Source organism: Chanos chanos, chromosome 8, assembly GCF_902362185.1.
Source record: "Chanos chanos chromosome 8, fChaCha1.1, whole genome shotgun sequence".
In the NCBI taxonomy this organism is placed as follows: Eukaryota; Metazoa; Chordata; class Actinopteri; order Gonorynchiformes; family Chanidae; genus Chanos; species Chanos chanos.
Window position 1 is genome coordinate 6,901,304 of NC_044502.1, and position 13,331 is coordinate 6,914,634.

General features: G+C 45.1%; 1 protein-coding gene across 5 annotated transcripts; it reads left to right on the forward strand.

Annotated features, from left to right (window-relative positions):
* The first annotated feature begins 3,543 nt into the window (after positions 1-3,543).
* On the forward strand, positions 3,544-12,811 carry rbm26 (RNA binding motif protein 26). 5 transcript variants are annotated; one of them, XM_030781218.1, is made up of 22 exons: positions 3,544-3,916; positions 4,545-4,663; positions 5,019-5,155; positions 5,267-5,355; positions 5,623-5,894; positions 6,005-6,274; positions 6,647-6,889; positions 7,140-7,280; positions 7,531-7,662; positions 7,914-8,025; positions 8,308-8,470; positions 8,568-8,732; positions 8,944-9,054; positions 9,197-9,265; positions 9,394-9,516; positions 9,691-9,765; positions 9,920-10,075; positions 10,346-10,450; positions 10,910-11,113; positions 11,420-11,506; positions 11,703-11,816; positions 12,117-12,811. In XM_030781218.1, the coding sequence occupies exons 1-22, from the start codon at positions 3,858-3,860 to the stop codon at positions 12,204-12,206; spliced, it is 3,036 nt and encodes a 1,011-aa protein (XP_030637078.1). In that variant the 5' UTR covers positions 3,544-3,857; the 3' UTR covers positions 12,207-12,811. The 5 variants fall into 5 exon arrangements, with proteins under 5 accessions (XP_030637078.1, XP_030637080.1, XP_030637079.1 ...); XM_030781220.1 differs by having other exon boundaries at positions 3,855-3,916; positions 5,623-5,870; positions 7,140-7,292; ... (1 more) ...; positions 8,311-8,470; positions 8,953-9,054; XM_030781219.1 differs by having other exon boundaries at positions 3,855-3,916; positions 5,623-5,870; positions 8,311-8,470; positions 8,568-8,718; positions 8,912-9,054.
* Positions 12,812-13,331: the final 520 nt, after the last annotated feature.

Below are 13,331 nucleotides of genomic sequence, written 5' to 3' on the forward strand. Positions count from 1 at the left end.
TATACTACATTAAAAAAAAAACGAAAACATCTGGATGCTGCAAAAAGTAAGTGTGGCAAACCAAGTGCAAGTCCCGAAGATGATAAAGTGCACGCAAGTGAAGGACTTTTTGCATAGTTTTCGATCGCCTGACTGCACTGCGAAATTAATTAAGAAAATATATTATCCGCCCGCACTAAATCTGAGGCCATTTTATGCAGCGTACTTGTTCCTTAAGCAGAGGAAGAACTCCAGTGTGATTTGCAAAAACGCTCATTTGTCACATTGACTATAGATGAATCTAGTCATAAAGACATCAAATTGTTCCCTGTGCTTGTGCGTTATTTTAATCCACAAGACAGTGTAAAGGTCAGGCTAACTGAATTTGCGTCTTTGCCTGGCGAGACATCTTGCAAACGGACTGTATTTCCAACATCATTAACAAAGTATCGCCTTGATCAAAAACTAATTGCACTGTGTGCCAACAACACTAACACAAACTTTGGAGGTATTAAGAGGGCTGGCAGGGACGATATCTGGACTAAGCGGCAGTTGAAGCTAGGAAGAGAGATTTTGGTATTGGCTGCAGTGCACATACCATACATAACACTCTACAAACAGCAGTAGACTGTCTGCCGATGAATTTGGAGAGTTTGCCGTGAAGGTATACATGTACTTTCATATCTACACGGTGCGAGTAGAGGAGATGAAAGACTATTGTGATTTTGTGCATATGGACTACCAGAAATGACTACACCACTGTAACATACGTTTCCTATCGTAACATACATACGTCCGGCCCTTGAAAGAATACTTTTTGATGGACTGCGTATATACTTTCTGTCTCAATAAAAATGCCCAAAGTTTCTAAGAGATGTTTTCAGCGATCCCTGCACTAATAAATAAGAAATAATATGCTCCCTTAAGATAATCATTGTAGCAGTCATGATAAACAATGTAACAATAATGTATTCATTATTATGGGGGTGAATCAATGTAATCATTTCTATTAAAAGTTATAACTATACAATCGTTTGTATTACAAGAAATATCAAGTTCTCTGTGTTCAAAAAGAAGAGGCCTGTGAGGCCCTTTAGGGGCTGCATGTGAGATAAGAAAGGCGCCTCTGCCAGAGTGTTGTAGTCAGTAACAACGCATGTAGAGGGTGAAACGTTCAAGGTTTCATGGTACGTCTTTTTCCACTAATGAGCAGGGCAGTAAATATTGGTGACAACGTATGCTAGATGTAAAGGAAAATAAGAAATGATGTAACGTAAATCAGAGTTGAGAGGGAATCTGTGAGGCTGGGCCGACAGAGACGCCCCACTACAAAGAGATGAGGTAATGTGTATCTTTTTTTTTTTGCAAAGAATACGTATAAAAATCGGTGTATTGTGAGAATGCACCAGGCACTCCCCGGGACCTGACTCAGTTTGTTGTATGCCTTTTGAACTATGAAATAAACTTATACTGCATCTGACTCAATATTAGACTCCTATTGTTTTGTCTTAGGACAGGTACCAGCGTGGTGTTGGGACTCAGTCACATCCGGCCCAGGCTGAGAATTTTCACCCGCAGTGGCTTTGCACATTCATGACCTGAGAGACGTCTTTCAGGACAGGCTGCAGGAACCATTCATTCCCACCGACATTAAAAAGCATTTGGATGCCCTGGTTGAAGCAGGTGTCATACAAGCTGATGGTTTCTTTTGTGCAGTGAAAAACTTTTCTTCAGCATCAGTGGAATGCCTGCAAAACTGGAGTCGCTCATTAGAGAACACAGAACAACTTCAGTGGGCCCTACTGAAAAGTGTCCCAGAGTGGAGTGACATCCAGAGCTGTCCACTCCAGAATCCTCGCTCTCACCTCGATTGACGAAACCGCGCACTTTGATGAATGGGCTTGTGCGAAAAACATTGTGTCTCCTCATATCACTGAGTGGAACCTGAACACCCGACCGTGTCTGAGCGATGAACAGACGTTTCTCGTGACTTGGAGAGCAAGACGGTCAACTTCGGAGTCTCACCCAAAGTTGTGGAGTTCGTTTTATGCCTGCCGGGGAACATCTGCACCCATGGAGCGTGTGTTCTCGTTAATGAACACAGCAGCATAGACACCAGAAAAATCACAACTAAGTGTAACAACTGTAAAAGCAATTGCTTATTGTGCGATTAAATTTTGGATTGAGTTGTTCAACATTTTACAGTAAGCTCTTGAAAGACAAACGCGCACTGAAGAAAATTGATGGAAGTGAAAAGCATAAGGGGACAGTCTCAGATGCTGATGCAGCCTAGGCCTCTAGTTGTCATCATTGATCGTCACTTTGGTAAGACTTACCTTTTCCCATTTTTAGGGGGTGGGGTGTTTATGGTGGGGTGAGGGCTGTCCTGGTTTTCACACAGAGGAATCTGGTCACCCTATGAAACAGAGAAGGATGAAGACACGTTCACAACCTGTGTGCGTACACATTCACACAGCGCTTTCACCTGTCACCCTGATTTACAAAATCATTTCGTGCTAAACCTGTTCAATGTCGAATTTGAATTATAAAAATGATCATAATGTCAGAGAAATCATATGTTCCCTTAAGATAATCATTGTAACAATCACGATAAACACTGTAACGATTATGTAGTCATTTTTATGGGGGTGAATCAATGTAATCATTTGTATTAAAAGTTGTAACTATACAAGCTTTTGTATTACAAGAAATATCAAGTTCTTTGTGTTCAAAAAGGAGAGGCCTGTGAGGCCCTGTAGGGGCTGCATGTGAGATAAGGACGGGGTCCTCTGCTGTTGCGTTGTGGTCATTAACAAAGCATGCAGACGGTGAAACGTTCAAGGTCACATGGTATGTCTTATTCCACTAATGAGAGGGGCAGTAAATATTGGTTACAACTTATGCTTGTTGTAAAGGGAGAATATGAAATAATGACGTGGATGGGGAATCTGAGAGGCAGGGGCATCCAACCACAAAGAGATGAGGCGATGCATATCCTTTTTTGGGGGACTGATAAGACTACGTACAAGAATCGGTGCTTTGTGAGAATTGCTTCAATCACCCCAGGGACCTGACTCAGTTTATTGTATGCTCTTTGAACTGCACAATAAACGTATACTGCATCAGACTCAGCACTGGATTTCTATTGTTTTGTCTCAGGACAGGTACCAGTGTGGTGTTGGGACCAAGTCACATCTGGCCCTGAATTTGTAGTCTCTCTCTCTCTCTCTCTCTCTCTCTCTCTCTCTCGAGATCCCACTGTGGGATCCCACAGTAACCCCATAACTTTCAGGGTTGTACAAGCTCATAGCCACGTGCAACAACTACAGGCGATTAAAGAAAAAATTATTCACACCCTATTAGAAATCTTCTGAGGTTTAGTCGACAGTTACACACTCTGCAATGGCTTGTAGTTCAGTGAAGTCATGCCTTTTTGTGGTACACGGACAGCCCTTATTAATTGTCGAGTAGTCGGGTTACTGGGGAGGATTAGTCTGTTCTCGCGATGTCTTACAACGGGAGTAAACAGTCGCCATTTCTGGAAAGTACACAGGAGACTAGCAACTGCTGAAATTATTTCATACTGCTTTCTTTGTCAGCATACCCACCAACTATTCAACATCTTTTGAACACAGCCAGGTCGTACTCTGTGTTCCTCTCTGATAATCCAGAACTTGACGCAACCGAAAGTGCTCTTGGAAAATAGCACGTAGTTGGGCCCGAGCACCTGGGGTACACTGGCTTTGACTGGAGAGGCGCTAACGTTAGCGTTGCTGGCTTGCTGGCAGACCTCGTTAGCTAGCTACAGTATTTCATTTTACTTCGTCTTAAATAGGGGACTGACCCTGTTGAACTGGACAAAGTGATCGGTATCTAAAATGATCATTGAAAACCTCGATGCCTTGAAGACGTGGCTTTCTAAGACGCTCGAACCCATGTAAGTAGTTAGTTAAACCTTTAAAAAAACGTGACTGCTAGAATGCTCTCTTGCTTGCTGCCATGACAGTAGCATAAGGCAAGAGATAGCGCTAGCTAGTTGGCCAGGCAAAGAAGTTTGTTTCGTTAGTTAATTCTCCTCAAGAGTACACATTCATTTGCAAAGATGAAAACAAACTGTTAGTCTGATATTAACTTGCGTAGTTTACATGCAGCCAGTGAATACGATACTTATTGACTTAAAGCTTGGTCGTATGAGAGCGGGCAGTGTTACTAAAGCATTGAGGCGTAGCTTATGAGATTCTATCTAGTCTTTTATCTAAATATGGGACGCCGCTTGAAATGCCGCTTATTGATTTTTTGCGTGCCATATGTAGGAAGACTCCTTTGAAGTAATTTTAAGTATCCCAGTAAGTTTGATACCAACTCTAACTTAATGAACAAATAAGACTCGCTCCCTGGTTCAATTGATAACCTCGTGGATTGCTATGCACACATAATTTGAGATAACTCTTTCAGTATTGCTCTCCCTTTGAAGTTAGATGGTATTGTTCTCTTGTTGAAGTCGGAGTTCGCAATTAGATTGCTGACAGGACTTTGAGGCTTGTGTGTTTTCTCTTCATCTCTAGATGTGATGCCGACCCGTCTGCCCTTGCAAAATATGTCGTTGCCTTGGTGAAGAAAGACAAATCAGAGAAGGAACTTAAAGCGCTATGCATCGACCAGTTGGATGTTTTTCTTCAGAAAGGTACCGTTTCGTTCACAGCAGGCTAAATTTATACCAGCTAAAATGCAATCACAGTGTGATGAGAACGGCCTGGCATTTTCTTGGCCTCCTCACCGACACATTGCCGCCTCAGCACAAAGTTGAGTGACTACTTTAGCAGCGTTATTAAGTCCAGCTCTACGCCTTGTTACAGTTTTTTTGTCATTAACGAGGCAATCGTTTTGAAATAAGTGCACGCCATTGAAAATGTGTGCGCTCAAAAAAAAAAAAAAAAAATTCTCAACCTAGCTCCGCAGCACATAGTATGTTTTCAGAAAGTGTTCATCAAATGCTTGAAGTTCCTACGTGTGACGATCCTTCTGCCTTTTGTCTCCAGAGACCCAGACTTTTGTAGATAAACTATTTGAAGCTGTGAACTCAAAGAGTTACCTACCTCAGCCAGAGCATCCAACCTCCACGAGTAGAACGGAGACTCACCAGCGCCAAGACAAAGATGAACCCAAGAAGGAGGAGGTAACACCATGAGCCTTTACTCCACTCATCTCTGACAGGCTGAAGTCAACCATAAGCACAGTGTGACATGCTATTAACCTGTGATATGTGTGTGTGTGTGTGTCCTAACAGCTGAATCGAGATGATGACCGGGACAAAAAGTTCTCCAGGAGGGTAAACCACAGCCCTCAGTCCAGCTCCCGCTACAGCCGTGACAGCAGGTACCTGCAGAAATGAGAAATTATGACCAAACTTAACATAGCAGCGATCGAAGTGTCGTTTTTCGACCTTTTGCCTTGTGTCTCAGTGTTAAATTTTAAAGCAAAAGTAAGTGACTTGGAAGTGTGTAAGACTAAAGATTATGTATTTGTCAAAACTCTAGGTGTGCCCAGTTGTGCTAATGATACATTTTAGTTTCTAGAATATTCTGCTGCTAAATTCTGTACTTGTGCCAATGATTACTCATAAATATTTGAATTGCTTCCAAGGAGAGGGGACGACCGCAAGAAAGATGACCGCTCCAGGAAACGAGATTACGACCGTAACCCTCCCAGGCGAGACTCGTACAGAGACCGGTACAACCGCAGGCGAGGGCGCAGTCGCAGCTACAGCCGCAGCCGCAGTCGCAGCTGGAGCAAAGACCGGACTCGAGACCGCGATCGGGAGAGAGACCGTGAACGAGACAGAGACCGTGACCGAGACCGCGACCGCACCAGGAGCAGAACACGTTCCAGAAGTCACTCTAGAACCAGGAGCAGGGGTGAGTTCTAACAAAGCAGAAATCGCATGAAATTCTGTTATTCATGGTGCTATCTTCTTTTGGTGAGGACAAGCTGTGTTTTAGAGTTTTATTCTTGTGTGTTCCTACAGAGCGGGATTCTGGGAAATCTAAGTATGACCACGAGAGGACAGAGAGGCAAGAGGGCGTGGCCGCAGAGGGCTACACGGCCACGCCCCTCGCCTCCGGCACGTCCTCCACTCATTTCCCCGTGCCCACTCTTAGCAGCACCATCACCGTCATCGCTCCGACTCACCACGGCAACAGCACCACTGAGAGCTGGTCTGACTTTCAGCAGGACCACGCCCCATATGGAAGGGCTGCCCAGCCTCCACAGAGGAAACGTTGCCGTGACTACGACGGTAAGGGAGCGGGGACCGAAAAACATAACACCATGCTTGAATGATTTGCAGATGTGTCTTGAGATCTAGTTTGGTTTCAGGCAGAAACGATACCTAAGCATTACAGGAGAAAAATTCAAGTGGAGTTAAAAAGGTGGCAAGAATTTTATTTTGAGAGTTGAAATGTTTTATTTAAGCTATAACACATGAATGATCTAGCTTGCAAACACCATGTGCATAGAAAAAGGACACAGTATAATGGAATAGTATTATATTGTGATAGAACATCGTAATATTTTCCCATGGCCATATAGACATGTTATATTTTGAAGGCAGTGATGCTCTGTGAGACTGTTATAGTGACAGGGCTGAGACTGGTGTTGTGTTTTACAGAGAAGGGGTTCTGCATGCGAGGGGACATGTGCCCCTTTGACCATGGCAGCGACCCAGTCGTGGTGGAGGACGTCAACCTTCCCAGCATCCTCCCCTTCCAGCCTCCACCCCTCCCTGTGGTGGACGGTCCCCCTCCTCCCGGTCTGCCACCCCCGCCTGCGCTCTTAAACCCCCCGCCTGTCAACCTGAGACCGCCGGTACCCCCGCCGGGCACCATGCCTCCCAGTCTCCCACCCGTAGCAGGTACGCACGTGCTCGACGCTGGAAGAGAATATTTAAATGCAGAACTTGGGTGGTGTACCTTCAGTGCTTGGGATTACAGCAAGTTGTCATTTGGAGAATTTCATTACCAACCTGTCCCAGGATGGCAGAATTTTTAATGTCATCTCTCCCTCTCTCTCTCTCTCTCCCTCTCCCTCTCTTTCTCTCTCTCTCTCTCTCTCTCTCTCTCTCTTTCTTTTTCTCTTTCCCTCCCTCCTTCCGGCGGTTATAGGTCCCCCTCCTCCTCTCCCGGCCCTCCAGCCTTCGGGGATGGACGCTCCTCCCAACTCCATCACTAGCTCAGTCCCCACCATCGTCACGTCAGGGGTCCGGCCCCCGATCACCCAGCCCCCCCCGCCCCTCTTTACCTCAGGTATGCCCCTGCTGCCACAGACCAGCCTCTCAGGTCAGAGCTCACACCTCAGCCGTCGTTTGTGTAGAGAATCTCCATTCAGAGAACCAGCATGGGAGTGCCGTCCTGTCTGAGAATCTCACATGGAGTGTTTTTTTCAGTGTGTTTAGTTTAGCTTGATTATTAATTTTTTTTTTTTTGAATGTAAAATGATGAGATGAATAAGGTGAACCGAACGTTTTGGTGACGTGTCTCTCGCCCTGTGTCTCAGACTCGTTTGAGCCGGACGTTTATAACCCCGAGGCTCCCAGTATGACCAGACCAGCTTACAGACACCGCGTCAACGCCCAGAGGCCCAACCTCATCGGCCTGACCATGGGCGAGGTGGACATGCCCCCGCGAGGTAACACACACACACACACACACACACGCATATGATCTCCGTTCCTGACACCCTGTCGATAGTTCTGAAGAGTTTTTACCCTCACTGAGTTGATAGAACACCTTGTTCTTGTAGAAAATATAGTATACTTATTTTGTTTTCTCTATAAGAAAACAGATGATTTTATATGTCAGCGTAAGTGGTCTAGAGGAAATTCTCATGAGGACGTTTTTTTTATTTGATTTAATGGTTTTCTTTTTCTTCCTTTTCAGAAAAAATGCCAAACAGCAACAGCATGCGGATTGTTCTGGAATCGGACTCCAGGAAACGGGGAGGTGGTTTGCTTGAAGGGGGACTTCCCGCTAAGAAGCCCTGGTTTGACAAGTAATGTCGAGATTCATGTACCTTTCTCTCTGTCTGAATTTTGGCTCCGCTTTGAGATACTACCCACAGCCCTTCAGTGTCTTTTCGTGTGTTCACTGTGTGTTTGATTTTGAGTAAATAATGGACATAAGTGGGGATTCTGTTACAGATAAGATTAAAGTTATTTACAGGTCATATTCCTGTAATCTTGTAAATATGAAAAATAACAGTCTTAAATTCCTCATGATGCGTCTAATGAATTGCTCTCAGTTAACGTGTGTGCGTGTTGTCATGTTCTCCCAGCAGGCAGAACTTTAATAAACCCAACCACCAGGGCTTCCATAAGAAAATCCCTTTCAATTCTCCCAACACCAAACTGGCCATTCGCCAGATTCCACCCGAACTCAACAACATCAGCAAACTCAACGAACATTTCAGCAAGTTTGGCACCATCGTTAACTTACAGGTGAGACTGACTCTCCACTGAATCCTGTCGGTACTGAGGACTGATTTTCCAGGTTTCTCACCGTGGTATACGTGTGTGTGTGTGTGTGTGTGTGTAGGTTGCTTATCAGAACGACCCCGAGGCGGCTCTGATCCAGTTCTCTACGCCGGACCAGGCAAAGCGGGCCATCACGAGCACCGAGGCCGTACTGAACAATCGTTTCATCAAGGTCCACTGGCATCGGGACAACGGCCCCGGGCAGACGGCTAGTCAGCCGCTCGCGGTAAAAACACGCACGCGCTCACTCACACGCACGCAACACTGCCCGTCATTTCTGCCTTCCTAGGCATAATTCACACTTGCTTTAACGCAGACGCGTGCTCCGGTCTCCTAAGGCACGGGTCGAGGTGGTTTTTCTTTTTTTTTTGTTGTTGTTGTTATTTTTTTTGAGCGATGACTCAGCTGCGTCGTCCCGTTGTTTTGCTCCTTTGCAGACGGCTCAGCAGTCTCCCGTCACCACTTTAAAACAGTCAGTGAAGGACAGACTGGGCCCTCTGCCTGCCGGCAACTCGGAACCCCCACAGGACTCCAGCACAGCCCCGCAGGTGTGTGTGTGAGCGTGTGGGTGTGTTCTTAAATGGCTTCGTTTCATCGCGCGTCGCTAATGTCGTCTGTAGTCTAACTTATAGCGGCATTCATTCGTTCATTCATTTATTTAATTCATTTAATTGTTTGAAATATTTGCAGGGCGCAGTCAAAACTTCGGTGAAGGAGCGCCTGGGCTTCACTCCTAAATCAGTTGTTCAAACGGGAAAGGTGATTATTTTGTGCCTCTGTCTTTTTTTTTTTGGGCTTCTCCTCCATTTCGTTTTGATGTTAGACTGCAACCTTGATTTGACGTTACAATTCTCGTATTACCCGCGCCGTTCGGTTTTGCCCGGCAGGTCCTGTCGACTTCCACCGGACTCACAAAGACGGTTTATAACCCCGCGGCGCTGAAGGCTGGCCAGAAGGTGGCGTCGTTCACAGGGACTGTTAATGCAGAGGATGCTCTTAAGAAGAAACAGGTGCAAAAACGCCGTTCATAATGGAGAAGACACACTCATATATGTCTAAAAATGAAAGAGCACATGTTTCATAATAATCATGTTAATAGTGTTGTACACTGTGTGATGATCTTGAAGGATCTTGTTTGAAGAGGGCTTGAGTTTTTATGTGAGTTTATGTGGTGACTCTGACAGGAGGCTCTGAAGCTTCAGCAGGACGTGAGGAAGAAGAAGCAGGAGATCCTGGAGAAACATATAGAAACACAGAAGGTGAGTTCTCTTCTCCAAAACCCTGAATGCGTTCCCGAAAGGCATTATGGAAAATTTCTCCTGGTTCCTCCATCGAATCACCTGATAGTCAGTGTGGAGGCTAGTTTTCTGAGGCCAATCTTTCTTTGTGTGTGTGTGTGTGCGCGTTTTACAGTTGCTGATCTCTAAACTTGAGAAGAACAAAAGCATGAAAGCGGAGGACAAGTCTCAGATCATGGAGACTCTGACCACTCTGACTAACAGCATCACTAAACTACAGGAGGAAATCAAAGGCCTCAGTGCAATTAAAACTGTCAAGAGCAAGGCACAGGTACACACACTCTCTCTCTCTCTCTCTCTCTCTCTCTCTCTCCCTTTCTCTCTCTCTCTTTGTCTCTCTCTCTCTGTCTCTCAGGTACGCACACACAGTCACACAGGCATATGCACTAACACTTGCCCAATAGTGAGTAGTGATGACTGAATGTATAAAAACAAAATCATTGAGGTTTAATAGGAGTTTGACTGTATTTTACCTGAGGTGATCAGTGATGGTTTAGCCATGCAGTTGTGTGTGTTTGTTCTAACTCTGTTGTGTTTCTAGGCACAGAAGGAGCTGCTGGACACAGAACTGGACCTCTACAAAAAGATGCAGGCTGGGGAAGATACAGCCCAACTCAAGATCAAATATACCCAACTTCAGCTAGAGGTAGAGCCTTACTGTCAAATACCTGTCACATTTACCAAGTCTTCACTGCAATAGTTTTTCACTTCTCAGTAAACTTTCACAAATTCTTGTCGTTTGAAATCTAAAATCAGCAAAAATATATGCATTTCAATCAGTCTGCGTGGTTTATTTGTTTGAATTGTAACATGTACAGCTCCTATAGACCTTTCCTTGCTGTACTTTCCAAATCTACCACTAGGTGGCAGCCTAACACCCCTACTGACAGATTTCCTCAGTGCTTGCTTTCATTCAAGTTAGGGAACCTGCTGGGATTCATACTGTTACCGTGGTAGCGTCCCGTGGACGGACTGCTTTGGGTGGCACGCTTTTGCCGTAGACCGTATAAAAGAGGAGCCGTCTGTGGGAACCTGCTCCCTCTCTCACTGGTTTTACGTTGCTCAAATAAAATAACCTCCTGTCGTTTTTCCTTTCCACCGCCAGGCTGCCAAAAGAGGGATCCTGACCTCAGGGCGCGGAAGAGGGGGCCACGCCAGGGGTCGGGGAGCTCTCCGGAGCAGGGGGCGCGGGGTCAGGGGCCGCGGCCGCGGCGCCCCCACGCACGCCGTCGTCGATCACCGACCCCGAGCCCTGGAGATCACGGGCTTTACGGAAGCGGATCGCGTGGACCTGCTGCCGCACTTTGCAGTGAGTCGCTTTGATCTTCAGTTCCAGGGCTTTACCCGCCTTAAACTTGGCTCCGGTACATAATCCAGTTTCAGCCCAGAATTAACCGTACTATCACTGCCTGGGAACCCAGGCCTTTTGTTTTTGAGATTAGCGCTCAGATTAGGGGTGTTGGATATCCCGTCAACTCTGTGGGACTAATCCATTAATCATTTACCGCGTTCGGCGGTAAAGGATTCTCCGCAGGATGACTTCCCGGCCTGGCGGCGAGTGCGCTGAAGCCCTGGTTTAGGCCAGAGTAACCGCTTTCGTTTTCTGTCTTTTCAGCAATTTGGAGAGATTGAAGATTGCCAGATGGAGGACTCCAGCCTCAGCGCCATCATCACGTACAAAACGCGAGCCGAAGCAGAGCTGGTAAACGCCCGTCTGTTTCTCGCACACACCCCCTGTATTCCGCTCTGCCGTCGCTTAATTAAAGCATCCCCGCACCCGACCCTTATCGCAGCCGGTTTCACGACTCCTTTATCCGGGCCTGTCGTGACCGGGTAGTCCGACCGCACTGGGGGAAGTAAAAAACGATTGTGTGTCTCTCTGTCTGTCTGTGTGTCAGGCGGCGATCCACGGAGTGAGGCTGAATAACCAGGAGCTACGGCTGGCTTGGCACAAGCCCGCCGCCTCCCTCAACACCACTGACCCAGAGGAGGTGGAACCAGAGGAGGAGGAGGTAAGCACCTTATTACTGTGTCTCGTCACAGGTTTTCAGAACGCCGCGCTTGTCTTATTGAAGCTTTTTGTTTGTCACAGAAGTGAAGAGAAACCATAACTGTCCTGGGAGACATTAAACAGAATCCTATCAGATATTTCAATGTGAAATGTTTTATAAAGTGTATTTTTATTCTTCACCTTGAATGTTAAATGGAGATGTAGTCTTGTAGCTTTATACCGATTGGTGTTCAGACACCAGAAGGCCTTGCTCTGCGTTGGGATTGGTTGACTAAGTCTCTGCTTTCTGATTGGCTCTAAGTTCCAAGAAGACTCGCTCATCGATGACGCGTTGCTGCAGGACGATGACGAGGAAGACGAGGACAACGAATCTCGCTCCTGGCGGAGATAGAGACCTCCCAGAATCCCCCTGGCTCTTCAGTGACGTGGCTTATGTGAACCTATTATTGTGTTCCACGATTTAAACAAAAAAAAAATGGTTGTTTTTGTTTGTTTGTTTTTTTTTTAACTGATAGTTTGTTACATTTCAATTCCATCATTAATCTGATTAACACTGAGTACTATTAGACTGCAGCTGTGTAGAATTCGGGCTAAGAAAAGAACTACGAGAAATACAGAGGTTCAAGTTGGATTCAATTTGATGTAAAATAATAGAGGAGTGGATTTCTGTCTTTTGTTATTGATTCATTTTTTGTAGTATCTAAGAACGGCTCATGCATTTTTTTTTTTTTTTTTATATGTGGTCAAAGTGTGAGACCAAATTTCTGTAGAAACATTGTGATAAGGAAATGACTGCTTGTGGCACAAGTTGAAGAATGTTTTTATTTCAGAAGTTAACCACAACGGCAAAAAAAAAAGAAAAAGGAAAAGCGCGTGTTTGGATAAAGTTAACCAAGACCACGCTGTAGGCTTCAGTTTTGATTGGTCATTGAGGTAGTTGCTCTTTTGTGTATATATTTTATGTATGAATTTTAATGATTCGTATGACTGCGTCGCTTCTCAAGTCTTGGCTTTATTTTGAAATGTACAAAAAAAAAAAAATAAAGAGTTGAAATGGTCTGGGGAAAAAAAATCAGCTACCAAAAAAAAAAAAAAAAAAAGAAAGAAAAGAAAAGAAAAAAAAGATTAGAATAAGAAGCTGCAACAGCAGCTCTTTAAGAAAAAAAAATGAGAAAAAAAATTTCAAGCTGAAAAAATAAAGACCATTTCAAAACACCCCCACCCCCCCAAACTTCCCAAAAAGAACAATATTCCAAAACCCAAAATATTCCATACTCTTGCTCTCTGACTGTTGTGACAGTGGGTGAGTATCGTTTCTGATAGAGGGGAGGTAAGTACATTTTGCTGCATGTTACTGCAGTTGACTCAGATTTCACATTGAATTATTACGCAAAAAGTCAGATCCAAATGAGAAATGAACAATTATCTGATACGTCTTCTTTTTTTTTTTTCTGTCATATTTACAGGGCTGCAAAGGTGAAACGGACTGCTGGCAGACCGCGGTTGCAGAATGACT

Excerpts from the sequence above, each read along its gene's own strand:
- rbm26 (XM_030781218.1), top strand. The coding sequence starts at position 3,858 with ATGATCATTGAAAACCTCGATGCCTTGAAGACGTGGCTTTCTAAGACG. Across the intron at positions 8,026-8,307 it reads AAGAAGCCCTGGTTTGACAA|CAGGCAGAACTTTAATAAAC; the intron begins GTAATGTCGAGA and ends ATGTTCTCCCAG. Across the intron at positions 9,517-9,690 it reads ATGCTCTTAAGAAGAAACAG|GAGGCTCTGAAGCTTCAGCA; the intron begins GTGCAAAAACGC and ends TGACTCTGACAG.